Source organism: Suncus etruscus, chromosome 12 (genome assembly GCF_024139225.1).
Source record: "Suncus etruscus isolate mSunEtr1 chromosome 12, mSunEtr1.pri.cur, whole genome shotgun sequence".
NCBI lineage: Eukaryota > Metazoa > Chordata > Mammalia > Eulipotyphla > Soricidae > Suncus > Suncus etruscus.
This window is the reverse complement of record NC_064859.1, coordinates 25890907-25907985: the sequence shown is the minus strand read 5'-3', so window position 1 is coordinate 25907985 and position 17079 is coordinate 25890907. Positions and strand designations below refer to the sequence as shown.

The window sequence follows — 17079 nt, the reverse complement described above, 5'->3', positions numbered from 1 at the left end:
CTATATGTGAATGTCTGCACAGATGGAAATTCCAAGGATGCCCAGAACCCCAGCCTTTGCACAACCTCCAGCACCAGGTTTATCTGAAAAGGTTGAAACAAATAAAAGAAATAGATTAGTAAATATATTACTAGGATGCATCAGACCGGTATTTTATAAATATCATGACTAGAGGCTATTTTATATTTGCTTGTATTTCAAAGGAGAGTAATGTAGTATCTTAAACAAGACTTAAAAATTTCTGAACGATTGTGCTGGTTTCTTTGCTTGGCAGACACTTGGGGGCCTCCCCAGGCATCCCCTGACGGCTTGCCTCGGCTGAGGTGAGTGTTTGGGGGCCGGAGTTGCAGATCAGGCTGACTGCTGGACCCCTAGGCCCGGCAGACATTTTGGGACCTCCCCCAGCCTGCATCAACCTGGGAACTTTGACCTGATTCAGCATTAATCTCTTCAAGGCGTGTCTCGCTGGGGCTGTGAGTTTTCTGTTGGAGTTGTGGATTGTGCTGGTTTCTTTGCTTGGCAGACACTTGGGGGCCTCCCCAGGCATCCCCTGACGGCTTGCCTCGGCTGAGGCGTGTCTCGCTGGGGCTGTGAGTTTTCTGTTGGAGTTGTGGATTGTGCTGGTTTCTTTGCTTGGCAGACACTTGGGGGCCTCCCCAGGCATCCCCTGACGGCTTGCCTCGGCTGAGGCGTGTCTCGCTGGGGCTGTGAGTTTTCTGTTGGAGTTGTGGATTGTGCTGGTTTCTTTGCTTGGCAGACACTTGGGGGCCTCCCCAGGCATCCCCTGACGGCTTGCCTCGGCTGAGGCGTGTCTCGCTGGGGCTGTGAGTTTTCTGTTGGAGTTGTGGATTGTGCTGGTTTCTTTGCTTGGCAGACACTTGGGGGCCTCCCCAGGCATCCCCTGACGGCTTGCCTCGGCTGAGCATTAATCTCTTCAAGGCGTGTCTCGCTGGGGCTGTGAGTTTTCTGTTGGAGTTGTGGATTGTGCTGGTTTCTTTGCTTGGCAGACACTTGGGGGCCTCCCCAGGCATCCCCTGACGGCTTGCCTCGGCTGAGGTGAGTGTTTGGGGGCCGGAGTTGCAGATCAGGCTGACTGCTGGACCCCTAGGCCCGGCAGACATTTTGGGACCTCCCCCAGCCTGCATCAACCTGGGAACTTTGACCTGATTCAGCATTAATCTCTTCAAGGCGTGTCTCGCTGGGGCTGTGAGTTTTCTGTTGGAGTTGTGGATTGTGCTGGTTTCTTTGCTTGGCAGACACTTGGGGGCCTCCCCAGGCATCCCCTGACGGCTTGCCTCGGCTGAGGCGTGTCTCGCTGGGGCTGTGAGTTTTCTGTTGGAGTTGTGGATTGTGCTGGTTTCTTTGCTTGGCAGACACTTGGGGGCCTCCCCAGGCATCCCCTGACGGCTTGCCTCGGCTGAGGCGTGTCTCGCTGGGGCTGTGAGTTTTCTGTTGGAGTTGTGGATTGTGCTGGTTTCTTTGCTTGGCAGACACTTGGGGGCCTCCCCAGGCATCCCCTGACGGCTTGCCTCGGCTGAGGCGTGTCTCGCTGGGGCTGTGAGTTTTCTGTTGGAGTTGTGGATTGTGCTGGTTTCTTTGCTTGGCAGACACTTGGGGGCCTCCCCAGGCATCCCCTGACGGCTTGCCTCGGCTGAGCATTAATCTCTTCAAGGCGTGTCTCGCTGGGGCTGTGAGTTTTCTGTTGGAGTTGTGGATTGTGCTGGTTTCTTTGCTTGGCAGACACTTGGGGGCCTCCCCAGGCATCCCCTGACGGCTTGCCTCGGCTGAGGTGAGTGTTTGGGGGCCGGAGTTGCAGATCAGGCTGACTGCTGGACCCCTAGGCCCGGCAGACATTTTGGGACCTCCCCCAGCCTGCATCAACCTGGGAACTTTGACCTGATTCAGCATTAATCTCTTCAAGGCGTGTCTCGCTGGGGCTGTGAGTTTTCTGTTGGAGTTGTGGATTGTGCTGGTTTCTTTGCTTGGCAGACACTTGGGGGCCTCCCCAGGCATCCCCTGACGGCTTGCCTCGGCTGAGGTGAGTGTTTGGGGGCCGGAGCGCGGCCGCTCCGCTGCGCTTCGCGGCCGCGCACTCCACCTCGCCAATGAGTACCACCACAACACGTAGAAAAACCCACAGCGTAAGCGAGACAATGGGGAGACTACGCAGACCAACTTCAACCATAGAGAATGAAGATGGAAACTCTGATGACCCAACAACGACCAACTACCTAAGCAGTCTTTCAGAAATGGAGTTTAGAGACGAAATATGGAGGTTGCTATCAGATATCAAAGAAAGTATAAATCAGAGCACTAATAAAAATCAAGAGAATATGAAGACAGAAATCAGAAAACTCCAAACTGAAATATCAGATCAGATAACAGGTCTGAAAAACTCAATAGACGAATTGAAGAACATAATGGATGAGTTTTCCAACAGGTTAACAGCAGCTGAGGATAGAATTAGTGCTTTAGAAGATGAGATGCATAACAACTTTACACAGCAGAAGAGATTAGAAAAAAACCTCAAATCAAATGATCAGACAATGGAAAATTTACTCAAAGAATATGAGAAGATGAAAATAGAAGTCTTTGATAAGCTCAACAGAAACAACTTCAGAATCATTGGAGTTCCAGAGACCCAAGAAGAAAATCTTCAGGAAGAATCAATGGTTAAGAACATCATCACAGAGAAACTACCAGAGCTAAAGAAAACATGTGACCAAATCCTGCATGCCCGAAGAGTACCAGCTAAAAAAGACCCCAGTAGAAACACCCCAAGACACATCCTAGTCACCATGATGAAACCCACCGATAGAGATAGAATACTGCAAGCAGCAAGATCGAAAAGGGAAATTACATTCCACGGAGCATCCTTGAAATTTACAGCAGACCTGTCACCAGAAACACTCAAGGCCAGAAGGCAGTGGTGGGACGTAGTGGCAAAACTCAATGAAATAAATGCTTCGCCAAGAATATTGCACCCAGCAAAACTAAGTTTCAGGTTTGACGGATGTATACACGGCTTCACAGATAAACAACAGCTCAAAATCTTTGCAGACTCAAAACCAGCCTTAAAAGAAAAACTGAAAGATCTACTCTAAAAACAAGACAGAACAAAAAACACACCAAACTTCTACACAAAGATGGCAATAAATCCCATGACAATTATTTCTCTCAATGTCAATGGACTAAATGCACCAGTTAAGAGGCACAGAGTGGCGAAATGGATCAAAAAACTGAAGCCAACCTTCTGCTGTCTACAAGAAACACACCTGAATAGTCAGAATAAACATAGACTCAAAATCAAAGGCTGGAGGAAAATCATTCAAGCAAACAACACCCTTAAAAAAGCGGGGGTGGCCATACTAATATCAGATGACACAAACTTTATACTCAGAAAAATTGTAAGGGACAAAGATGGATATTATGTACTAATCAAGGGATTTGTACAGCAAGAAGAAATCACTCTCCTAAACATATACGCACCGAATGAGGGTCCAGCAAAGTATTTAATACAATTGTTGACAAATCTGAAGAAGGATATCAATAATAACACAATAATTGTGGGAGACCTCAACACAGGCTTGTCAACACTTGATAGGTCAACCAAATGGAAACCCAACAAAAATATACTAGACCTGCAAAAAGAAATGGATGAAAGAGGCCTAGTAGATATATATAGGGCACTCTATCCTCAGAAACCTGGATACACATTCTTTTCCAATGTACATGGATCATTCTCCAGGATAGATCATGTGCTGGCACATAAAACATACCTCCATAAAATAAAAAAGATAGACATTTTGCAGGCTGCCTTTGCTGACCACAAGGCTCTGAAGTTAGATGTGAACTGCAAAGGGACACAGAAGAAAAAATTTAACACCTGGAAGTTAAACAGCCTCATACTCAATAACCAGTGGGTCCGAGATGAAATCAAGGAGGAAATCAAAAGGTTCCTGGAAACAAATGACAATAAAGACACAAACTATCAGAACTTATGGGACACAGCAAAAGCAGTACTGAGAGGAAAATTTATAGCTTTGCAAGCACACATCAGGAAGGAAGAAGGAGCTTACCTGAGTAGCTTAATGACACAGCTAATAGAACTAGAAAGTGCTCAACAAAAGGACCCAAAAATAGGGAGACAGAAGGAAATAACAAAGCTGAGAGCAGAAATCAACGAAGTGGAAACCCAAAAAACAATCCGAAAGATCAACGAAAGCAGAAGTTGGTTCTTTGAAAAAATAAACAAGATTGATAGACCATTGGCAAAACTCACAAAGCAAAAGAAAGAGAGAAACTTGATAACGCGTATTAGAAATGAGAAGGGGGAGATCACTACAGATACTGCAGAGATTCAAAGGGTATTCAGAGAATACTTTGAGAAACTCTATGCCACTAAATATGAGAACCTGGAAGAAATGGATAAATTTCTGAACTCATATAACCTTCCACGGTTGAATAAAGAAGAGGTAGCATATCTAAACACCCCCATCACTATTGAGGAAATTAAAACTGTAATCAAAAATTTACCCAAAAACAAAAGCCCAGGCCCTGATGGATTCACGAATGAATTCTTTCAAACCTTTCAAGAGGAACTACTACCAATTCTGGCCAGGCTCTTTTATGAAATCGAAAAAACAGGAATACTTCCAAATAGCTTTTATGAAGCCAACATCACCTTAATACCAAAACCTGATAGAGATGCTGCCAAAAAAGAAAATTACAGACCAATATCCCTGATGAACACAGATGCAAAGATCCTCAACAAAATCCTGGCGAACAGGATCCAGTGCCTCATCAAGAAGATCATTCACTTTGATCAAGTAGGTTTCATCCCAGGAATGCAAGGATGGTTTAACATCCGTAAATCTATTAATATAATACACAACATAAACAACAACAAAAATAAAAATCACATGGTCATATCAATAGATGCAGAAAAAGCATTTGATAAGGTTCAACACCCATTCTTGATTAAAACTCTCAGCAAGATAGGAATAAAAGGAACCTTTCTCAATATAGTCAAAGCCATCTACCAGAAGCCAGTGGCAAATATTATCCTCAATGGAGAAAAACTAAAATCCTTTCCTCTAAATTCTGGTACAAGACAAGGCTGTCCTCTCTCACCACTCCTATTCAACATAGCACTGGAAGTACTTGCTATAGCGATTAGGCAAGAAAAAGATATCAAGGGAATTCAGATAGGAAAGGAAGAAGTCAAGCTCTCACTGTTTGCAGATGACATGATACTCTACTTAGAAAACCCTAAAGACTCTACCAAAAAGCTTCTAGAAATAATAGATTTGTATAGCAAAGTGGCAGGATACAAAATTAACACACAAAAATCAATGGCCTTTTTATACACGAATAATGATAGGGAAGAAATGGACATTAAGAGAACAATCCCATTCACATTAGTTCCACACAAACTCAAATATCTTGGAGTCAACCTGACTAAAGATGTGAAGGATCTATACAAAGAAAACTACAAAACACTGCTCCAAGAAATAAGAGAGGACACGCGGAAATGGAAACACATACCATGCTCATGGATTGGCAGGATCAACATCATTAAAATGGCAATACTTCCAAAAGCATTGTACAGATTTAACGCGATTCCTCTAAAGATACCCATGACATTTTTCAAAGAAGTGGATCAAATACTTCTGAAATTCATCTGGAACAACAAACAACCTCGAATAGCTAAAGCACTCCTTGGGAAAAGGAATATGGGAGGCATTACTTTCCCCAATTTTAAGTTGTATTACAAAGCAACAGTTATAAAAAACAGCATGGTATTGGAATAAAAACAGACCCTCAGATCAGTGGAATAGGCTTGAGTACTCAGAGAAGGTTCCTCAGACATATAACCACCTTGTTTTTGATAAAGGAGCAAAAAATCCTAAATGGAGCAGGGAAAGCCTATTCAACAAGTGGTGTTGGCACAACTGGTTAACCACTTGCAAAAAAGCGAACTCAGACCCCCAGCTAACACCATATACAAAGGTAAAATCCAAATGGATTAAAGACCTTGATATCAGAACTGAAACTATAAGGTATATAGAACAACATGTAGGTGAAACACTCCAGGACATTGAGACTAAAGGCATCTTTAAGGAGGAGACAGCACTTTCCAAGCAAGTGGAAGCAGAGATAAACAGATGGGACTATATTAAGCTGAAAAGCTTCTGCATCTCAAAGGAAATAGCGCCCAGAATACAAAGGCCACCCACTGAGTGGGAGAAATTATTCACCCAATACACATCAGATAAAGGGCTAATATCCAAAATTTACAAGGTACTGACAGAACTATACAAGAAAAAAACAACTAACCCCATCAAAAAATGGGGAGAAGAAATGAACAGACACTTTGAAAAAGAAGAAAGGCAAATGGCCAAAAGGCACATGAAAAGATGTTCAACATCACTAATCGTCAGGGAGATGCAAATCAAAACTACTATGAGGTACCACCTCACGCCACTGAGATTGGCACACATCACAAGAAAGGAAAACAAGCAGTGCTGGCGGGGATGTGGAGAGAAAGGAACTCTTTTTCACTGCTGGTGGGAATGCCGTCTAGTACAACCTTTATGGAAAGCGATATGGAGATTCCTTCACAAACTGGAAATTGAGCTTCCATACGATCCAGCTATACCACTCCTAGGAATATACCCAAGAAACACAAAAATACAATACAAAAAACCCTTCCTTACTCCTATATTCATTGCAGCGCTATTTACAATAGCCAGACTCTGGAAACAACCAAGATGCCCTTCAACAGATGAGTGGCTGAAGAAACTGTGGTACATATACACAATGGAATACTATGCAGCCATCAGGAGAGATGAAGTCATGAAATTTTCCAATACATGGATGTACATGGAATCTATTATGCTGAGTGAAGTAAGTCAGAGGGAGAGAGAAAGACGCAGAATGGTTTCACTCATCTATGGGCTTTAAGAAAAATGAAGGACATTTTTAACAATATCTCAGAGACAAGAGAGATGAGGGCTGGTAGGTGCAGCTCAGGACATGCAGCTCATCACATAGAGTGATGAGTGCAGTTGCAGAGATGACTACACTGAAAACTATCATAAAATGTGAATGAATGAGGGAAGTAGAAAGCCTGTCTCGAGTACAGGTGTAGGGGGGTGGGGAGGAGGGAGATCTGGGAAATTGGTGGTGGGAATGTTACACCGGTGAAGGGGGGGTGCTCTTTACATGACTGTAATCATACAACTATAATCATGTTTGTAATCACGGTGTTTAAATAAAGATAAAAAATAAAAAAAAAAAAAAAAAAAAAAAAAATTTCTGAACAAGCTTTCTTAGAAGTACTCATTATCTTACTAAAAGAAGAGTATCTTAAAATATTTTTCTGCAATGCAGAAGTACAGTACATGTTATCTGTTTTTCTCTTCCTCTGTGTCTCTGGGGAATTTTTTTCTATAGTCCTCATTTGTGGTGAAACCTCTCTTCCAATTGCCCATATTTAGAAACTTATTTAAAATTACTGACAGTGGCTGCAATGACATGACACCTGTGAGAACCAGGGTAGGTTTGTTATTTTTTAAATAAAATCTTTATCTGCCAGTAACTTGTACTTATTTTTCTTGTACCAATTCTAGCCAATATTCTGAGAATTTTTAACTTCATTGAGCAATAAATTAAAAATACACTTTTATGTAAAGTATGCAAAGTGATGTACAAAGTGATTTGAGAGAACATTTGTAGGATAGTGACAAATAAAACATCCAACATCTCAACAAGTACATAAGTAACATCTGTGTATGGCCAAAGTGCAGATTTATTAGTCACTTTCAAATATACAATTGCACATTATTAACTATACTCTCCATTCTAAATTTAGACCTTTAGAACATTTTCTTTTCATTATTAAATGTGTGTCCTTTTTATGTTTTGGGACACACCTGGCTGCACACAAGGGATACACTCAGGAATTACTTCTGGCAGATGCCTTTCACCCTGAACATTTGATATATTGACTTGACTTAGGTCTCAATTAATCAGACATCGACCTCCAACCCTGAACCTTCATCCTTGGTACTGGCATGATTTTCTGAACCAACAGCAGGAATCAAACTTCCACCAGGGAGGCCCTAATGCTGCCCTGGCACTAACTTGCTCCAGGGTGGGCTCATATGACACCCTGATGACTAAGAAACAGCAACAACTTGCTTTCAGGGCAGGTTTCCCTGCCTCGCCACTTAATGGTGAGATGAAATCATAAATAGTCTGTGACACCTCAGCTTTGACAAAGGCTCTGTGCAAAAACCAAGATCTCTAATTATAGAAGCCTGACTGCAACAACTGTAATTAAGAAAAACTTTTCCTGGGATCATGAAGAAAGACGTTAGGGTTAGACAATTAGTATGGCCAGAACCTGTAGTTTTTCTTATGCCAAGATGCTTCATGAGTAAGCACATCCTACATTTTAGGTCAAGGGTTTTTTCTTTCTAATGTCCCCAACATTTTCTGTGCTTATGCAATAAATAAATAAAATAAAAACTGCCATCACTTTTTTAAATTTTATTTTTATCTTCTAGTTAGGGGCTCCTTTTTTATAGAAACTTGTGACATGAATTGCTTTGTGTTATCTCATATTTCTGGAGTTTTCTGTAAAAGGATTGGGGTCAAGGGCTAAGTGGTCTCAGGTGCTTTGGTAGAGATAAGAAAAAAGGACAGAACAAAATATCCAAGCCAAAGTAAAAAATAATAGAATCAAGAGATCCAAACTATACCAATCACAACTTAAAATGGGCCTATTACACTGACATGCCAGGAGGCTAAGAGTGAAGCTATAGGATGTACTCTGGGAACTTTGGTGGAGGGAGGTCAACACTGGAGGTGGGAATGGTCCTAATTTACTGTCACTGTATAACTGAAATTTATTTACGAAAAACTTTGTAAATCACAATGGTTTCAATAAAAATTTAAAAAAAAAAGAAATTTCTCTTGCAGGCTTGTGGACCATTTTGGATGCCAGTGATCAAAATTTAGTTGGCCATTTGCAAGCCAAACACCCTACTCCCTGTAATATCACTCTGATCCTCCTTATCATTTTCATAAAAATAATATTTTAAGATCTCCCCTTCCTCATTTTATGGTTTTATTTCGGTTTGTATTTTATGTTTTGTTTTGATTTGGGGCCACACCATGTTGTGCTCAGGGCATATTCTTGACTCTGAGCTAACTTTTGACACATTCAGGGCACTATATAAAGTGCTGAGGATTGATCCAGGCTTGGCTACATGCAAAGCAAGCACCCTACACTCTGTACTACCTCTTTGTCCCCAAGAGGATATTTTCCCATCCAAATTTCTTATATGTTAAAGTCTCATATGTAACAGTCAATCGCTTTCTTTTTCTTGGCAATTTTTTTGGGATGGGGGCACATCTAGCAATACTTATAGCTTACTCCTGACTCTGCACTCAATAATCACATCTGGTGGCTCTCAGAGGACCATATGAGATGGTAAGAGACCAAATTCAAGATGGCCACATGCAGAGCAAGTGCCTTTCCCAAGGCACTATTTCTCTGGCTACAAGCACCCTTTTCTTTATCTTTATCTAACATTTCATCAACTTCACCAGGTTGTATATTCTCTGAAAGCATATTTTATTCATTTCTGCATTTCCCTAATGGTTATACAATTTCCATAGGTGGTAGATATATCATTCACATTTTATGCTTATTTGTGCTTCATAATACAGCAAGTGTTTGTTCTACTAAAGCTTTTGGAAAACACTGGAATGAAAGATTGATGTATTGATACTCACGTGACATTGGTTTTTCAACCACTTCTCCCTTGTATAGAGGGATATCCTTGCATAGCTGTTTAATGGGAGATCCAAAGAGGAACCAGTCTACTTTTGCGATGAAAGACTGTAGAGGGTTGTACTTGACCCAGGTGTATTTGTCAGAGAAAAAGTTTTTCAGAGCCTAGAAGAGTATAACAGAGTTTGAGAGGATGGCAAATGAAACTAAGCAAAATATGGTTATTGTATTCTAGATTGTCTCTTTTTTCTTTTTGATATTAATAAATCGAGAGTGGCTGTGGGTCTAAGATATTACTTCTAAGAACAAAATGTCATTGACCAAGCAATGTTCTACAAATGTAGTACAATGTAGTGCAAATGGTATTACATTAAACAAAAAAACTTCTGCACATCAAAAAAAAATGAAGACAAAAGTATGCAGACAATCCACAAACTGGGAGAAATTATTTTCCCACAACTCATCTGATAAAAGGCTAATCTCAAAGATATATTAAGCACTAGTAGAACTTCATAAAGAAAAAATCCAACTTTATAAAAAAAATAGTGAGATAAAATAAATATAAACTTCCTCAAAGAAGAATGCAAAGGGTCAAAAGGCATATGAAAATACCATATATCACAAATCATCAGGGAAGTGCTAATCAAAACAATGAGATATAACCTCACATCAAAGATACAGGCACTCTTCACAAAGAACAACCACCACAAATGTTGGGATCAATTCAAAGAGGGGTCCAGAGAGGAGCCCTCATTTACTGCTGGTGGGAATGTCGCCTAGTCCAACTTTTTTGAAAGACAATGTGGACATTCCTCAGAAAACTAGAAATTGAGCTTCCATGTGACCCAGAAATTCTATTCCTGGGAATATATTTTAAGGGCCCCAAAACATCAATGTAAAAAATAACATCTGCATCCCAATATTCATTGCAGCACAAGTCATAGTAGCCAGAATTTGAAAACAACCCAAGTGCATGAAAACAAATACTATGCTACAGGTACACAATGGAATGCTACAAGGCCAGTAAAAAAGTAGATAGAACTGGAAAGCATGCTGAATGAAATAAGTCAAAGAGAGAAGTGCAGACAGAATGATTGTGCTTATTTATAGGAAATAAAGAAACAGAATAGGGGAGTAATTAATGCCCAAAGATAATAGAAATTAAGGAAGTCTTAGTAGGAGGTTTGCACTGTGATGGGGGGGTGGACGATGAAAGAGTGAAATGGCTGCTCTGGACCAGGACTGAGTTCTAAAAGGAAGTAAAGTCATATGATATTGTTAGTAACAGTATTATATCAAAATGCCTAACAGGAGAGAGCGGAGGATTCAGAGATGCAGGCTGGATGTGGGAAGGAAGCTGGAAATATTGGTAGAGGGAAGTGGATTCAAACAGTTTGAAACTTTATCATGAATAATTTTGAAATTATGTATTTCACTGTCATTCAATACATGACATATATTTAAAAGAGTATCTCTTTCTGGCATTCATTCTGCATAGTAGCACTTTTCACTGTAGACAGTGAAAGAAATAGGAGATGATCCCACATCAAGGATGTTCCATATAGAAAGTCATGGAAGGGGATTACAGCCAACTTCAAGCCTCCTGCTGTATTTGTTAGTCTCACTACACTGTGCTTTGCATGTTTCTTTCATTAAGAAGGATTATGTCGGGGCCGGGTAGGTGGCGCTGGAGGTAAGGTGTCTGCCTTGCAAGCGCTAGCCAAGGAAGGACCGCGGTTCGATCCCCCGGCGTCCCATATGGTCCCCCCCAAGCCAGGGGCGATTTCTGAGCACATAGCCAGGAGTAACCCCTGAGCGTCAAACGGGTGTGGCCCAAAAACCAAAAAAAAAAAAAAAAAAAAAAAAAAAAAAAAGAAGGATTATGTCACACAGTTTTCTACTAATTTTTCTATTAATCACAAATCCTTGATCTGAGAAGGAAAACTATTAGATCATTATAAAAATGCATTGAGGGGCCAGAGTGGTGGCTCAAGTGGTAGAGCATTTGACTGCGGTTTGATTCCCAGCGTTCCATATGGTCCCCCAAGCCAGGAGCTATTTCTGAGCGCATAGCCAGGAGTAACCCCTGAGTGTCACCAGGTGTGGCCCAAAAACAAACGAAACAATCTAATAGATCTTTTCCTCTCCTAAAAGGCATCCACCATAAGTTGTAATATTCTGAAATCCACTCTCACCCTATTCAATTCCCCATTAACCAGAGTATTTATGAGTATTCCAGAATTACCTTCCTCTCGTAGATGTAGCGTTTGAGTTGGTCCAGGGCAGGGATGCGTTTATGGTCCAATTTCATGATGTAGCAGGCTCTTCGTGAGAGCATCCTGGTTGCAATGTAGCCCTGAGACAGCAAAAGCACAGTCACAGTCCAGTTCCTAATTCTTGGGCCTGAACTTACTAAGGTTGTCAGCTGAGAGCCCCGAGGAAAGTTTTATGTGTGCAGAGTGAGTGCATCTGACTGATTTCCAATCTGCAATAGATTCTAGTCTATCACCTTCTTTTACATGGTATTTTTACTTGTTCACTTATCTCATCTCTTTGAAATTATGAAAATCCATGATCTGCACCTCTGTTTTGTGCTATAGGATTTGAGTCTACCATTGGAGATAATCACAGTAAAATGTAGTCTCGCCTTAAACACACCATACAGAAATCTCCTTTCCATCTTTTTTCCATCTTTTATTCATCTCAAAACCAACTAGCTGAAGAGTTAGAGGAAGTTGGGACAGAAAGATTAACAGGTAGTGAGGAACTTGGAATCAAAGGTAGACTTTCTTTAGAATTCTGAATTATTATACAACAATAAATAATTGTACAACCGAAGTCTTTCTACTTCCTGTTTTTTAATTCTTGTAAATTACCAGTTCCTATAATTCAAAAATAGAATGGGCTAAGTCTGATGACAGAGACGCCTAAACCATATCCTCTCCAATACATATATCTTAAACTCTTGGAATTTACCTGACATTTGCTGAAAAACAATTTCAAAACGACTTCCTTTTAAACAATATTTTCCAAATACTCTACATTTTCAAAAATTCTTTGGGACTTCCATCAATAAGGGTGGGGTATATGTGAACATTTCAATAAGAAAATGAATAAAATAAAATAAAATAAAATCATGTACAGACACCCATTAATTTGAACTACAACCTACATATATACATACATACATACATACATACATACAACTGTACATACATAGTTCAATGGAGGTAAAAGTAGGTTCCTGGGGCCTACAAGGTGGCACTAGAGGTAAGGTGTCTGCCTTGCAAGCGCTAGTCAAGGAAGGACCGTGGTTCGATCCCCCAGCATCCCATATGGTCCCCCCAAGCCGGGGCAAGTTCTGAGCGCTTAGCCAGGAGTAACCCCTGAGCATCAAACGGGTGTGCCCGAAAAACCAAAAAAAAAAAAAAAAGTAGGTTCCTAATTAGTGTCAGAGAATAAATGGGAAACAAATAAAAGTATATATGGTGAAGTAACAAAATAAATTTTCTTAACAGATTCTGGGACTAATAATTAATAGCAAATTAACCTTGAAATAGTTTGATGATTTTTAGTTAAGATAGGTTTCTTCTTGCAAAATAAAAAGATACGATTTTTTAAAGTATAATAGATTGAATATATATTAAATTTTGTGTAGGCCTAGATACCTTTGGTTTTAAATACTTTTTGTTTCACAATTTTTTCTGAAGAAATTTTTTGTTTTAGAGTCCCTAAAACTATGTTTGATCATTTACTTATTCCTCTAAAACTATGATCATTTGTTTAAGGCATTGCTTGATGGCTTTTCTAGGCAATTTTTGAGCCTAGATGAAGAAAATAGCATTACATTTCAAATCTCCACTGGAAAATGTCCAGTAAACCTGCACATTTTCTTTTTTCTTTTTGGTTTTTGGTCACACCCGGCGGTGCTCAGGGGTTACGTCTGGCTGTCTACTCAGAAATAGCTCCTGGCAGGCACGGGGAATCATATGGGACACAGGGATTTGAACCAACCACCTTTGGTCCTGGATCGGCTGCTTGCAAGGCAAACACCTCTGTGCTATCTCTCCGGGCACACCTGCACATTTTCTATCATAGTTTTTATTTTCCTGATCATCTTCCTTAGACATGACTTTGTTTCTTTTATAATCCAAACATTGATTATTTAAAGGGAAAGCAGAAGCAAGAAATTTCAACTTTCAAAAAAGTTAAAAAGTTAAAAGCAACTTCAATCGCTTTTAGATCTTGGAATTCAAATATGTACTATATGGTTCTCTTTGCCCTTGAAGAGACTTTTTTTTTTTTTTTTTTTTTTTTTTTGGTTTTTTGGGCCACACCCGGCGGTGCTCAGGGGTTACTCCTGGCTGTCTGCTCAGAAATAGCTCCTGGCAGGCACGGGGGACCATATGGGACACCGGGATTCGAACCAACCACCTTTGGTCCTGGATTGGCTGCTTGCAAGGCAAACACCGCTGTGCTATCTCTCTGGGCCCTGAAGAGACTATTTTTGAAGATGCAAAATTATTTCTTCATTGCTTACGTGCTTATAATCAAAAATTGTAGTAGAAGAGCAGGATCCTGCATGGATGTTAACCACCGCGATATTTTTTTCATTATCAATTGTCATTGTTTCCTGAACATTGCCATTGTTGGTTGGACTGATGATGTTAAAAACCTAGAATGACAACAAGATATAATGGTTTTCCCAAAAATTAAGGGCATCTAAAAGTAACCCCCATTAAAATTAAAATTAATATTTCCTCCTACTATGAGAAGCCAAAACCTGAAATCTCTCCATTGGGTTACTTAGAATAGAATTACAAAAAACAGTTCAAACTCAAATAAAAATTCAAAGTTCTTTTATAATACTGTATCACAAAGGAAAGAAGTAATGGCATCATGGGATGAATTAGACTGACCACATTTGAAAGCAATGAGCTCCATTTTTAAAGCATTATGGTCGAAAAAAATAACTAGCTTGTTTCCTTTGATAATAAAGTGCATTCCATGTTTCCAAATTATCTTGTAATTTCCTCCCAACATCTTCAAGATATGAAGTCCATAATAAATCAACTTACATCATATCCATGAGACTGTGTGCCCAAGACGGCCAGTACCACCAGAAATGCCACCTGAAAAATAGACCAGTGACTTTAATTCCTTTAGTGTAATTCATGAAGGTAGGCATGAGGATCACAAAACAGACTATCTCCAAATAGTTAGAACTAGAAAATTGGATAATGATCCTTATTTGTCAACAACCTGTTTTCAAATGTTCATTTCTTTATTGGTCATATTGGATTGATGCTATTTGTCAGACCCATTTTCAATTCTCAACCCTTTTCAACACCATAACTTTCTACATAGTGATCCTATGATGGAATAATTTAGGACAGGTGAGTAAGGAAGTATTCTTCTCCCTATGGGTCACACCTCAGGTGAGCTTCAGACCAACCATGGGTTACAGTAATTAAATTATATTAATAATTCAAAATAAAAATTTAACTGTTTTGAGACTAGAAGATAAAAGAGACTTAAAAATGACTCAGGTGAGTATATATAATACTTTTCTAAGGGAAACTATGAAAATACTATGCTTGAGGACATGATTAGCCTTTAAGGTTGAAATCAAGGAACATTTTCATATTTTCCAATGATTTATATTTCAGTGATACCTCAGACAAGCCAGCTGAGAGATTGACAATGAGGCAGTTCTGATATTTTATCTGTTGTTTTCAAAGTGTCAAATCATTTTATATTGATAGAGGTTTTGATTTTTCTTCCAAGCACCACAGTGAACTACACTATTATTAAGAACTTGGAGGAAGAAGAGCAGGTGCTTTTAAGGACTGTCAGTGAGACTTCCCCTTCTTTTTTCATCCCTCCCCATCCCATTTATTTTTTGATGAGTAAAAATAAAGTATCTAACAAAGATATCTTAGCATATATCCAACCTGCCTACTTTTATAGGAAACTTTTTTTTTTTAACTTTAGGACAACTTTCATATTAGCTACCTGCTTTACTTAATCAGCCTAATTTGAATAGTTGGTAAAGAACTGAACACATCTTCATGGTACAATTAAAATGAACTTTGGACTTGTACAGTGCCCCAAAAGCACAACTTAAAACACTGTTAATACTACACAGATATGTGTCTGTATTTTATGTAAAATTGTGTCTTGTAAAATCAAGAGACTCTTGGAAGGTGGAGCTCTTTAATCTGGCCATGTTTTATGTCCTATGGAAAGTGTGTTATTGACATCTCATATTTTTTGTATAATGGGGAGATTTTATTTCACTCTTCATAACTGAAGGGAAGATGAAATTATTCACACACTATGTTTTTTTCCCCACACACTATGTTTTGCATTGGGTCTAGCATGCACTTAGGTGATGAGATTTACCATTGTATGTATAATCATAGTGTTATTTTAAAATTAGTTATTTTTATGAGTAAATGAAATGACTAAAATACCTATATTTCTCTAAAACTAATAATTGGGTATTACACTTTTTATTTAAGCACTGTGGTTACAAAATTGTTCTTTATTGAGGTTCAGTTTTACAATATACACCACTCTTCGCTAGTGCATTTTTCCTACCACCAATGTTCCCAGTTTCCCTCCACCCTCCCCACTGCCTACCTCTGGGACAGATATTTTACTTTTCTCTGTTTCTGTCTCTGTCTCTCTCTGTCTCTCTCTCTGTCTCTCTCTGTCTCTCTCTCTCTCTGTCTTGCTCTATCATCCTTCCCCCTGCTTACTTCTGACACAGATATTTTACTTTTCTGTTTCTCTTAATTTTATTTTATAAATATCTTTAAAAACAGTCATTGACAAATAAATGTACAATTTAATATTCAACACTATTTCTGCTAAAGACATAATTAATAATTCGTTCAATCACAGAAGCAAAGAATCAGATAGTTTTTTCTTAAGAGTCCTAAAATCCAAATCATATAAGATAGGAACATTCTCTAAAAGCACAGCACAAGATTATGAAGAAGCATAAAGAAATACTCACAAGGACTTTCATTTTGCCTGAAGAAAAGTTGGCGCTGGAGCAAGTGAATCGCCTCGCACAGCTTCTACCCTTTATACTGGCTTTGAGGTGGGGAAATATTTTTCCATAATGATCACTTTGAAAAAGGCCATGCTCATATCTCAGACACACCCCCAGCAAACTCCTTTATCAGAATTAAGAATGAGCTATGTAACACTGTATCAATTAAGTTCATTAGTCAGTAATAAAAAATCCACATCTTGGTCACTTT

At 39.5% G+C, this 17079-nt stretch overlaps 1 protein-coding gene across 1 annotated transcript; it reads right to left on the bottom strand.

Annotated features, from left to right (window-relative positions):
• On the bottom strand, nucleotides 1–16841 carry GKN2 (gastrokine 2). The gene is made up of 6 exons (XM_049785124.1): nucleotides 16830–16841; nucleotides 14884–14937; nucleotides 14346–14480; nucleotides 12051–12161; nucleotides 9808–9970; nucleotides 1–83 (listed from the first exon to the last, which is right to left on the bottom strand). The coding sequence occupies exons 1-6, from the start codon at nucleotides 16839–16841 to the stop codon at nucleotides 1–3; spliced, it is 558 nt and encodes a 185-aa protein (XP_049641081.1).
• Between the last annotated feature and the right edge of the window lie 238 nt (nucleotides 16842–17079).

What these genes read in the sequence shown, in the direction of transcription:
- GKN2 (XM_049785124.1), bottom strand. An exon ending in CACAGTCTCATGGATATGAT is followed by an intron (nt 14,481 to 14,883) that starts GTAAGTTGATTT and finishes TTGTCATTCTAG; the next exon opens with GTTTTTAACATCATCAGTCC. An exon ending in GCTACATCTACGAGAGGAAG is followed by an intron (nt 9,971 to 12,050) that starts GTAATTCTGGAA and finishes ATACTCTTCTAG; the next exon opens with GCTCTGAAAAACTTTTTCTC.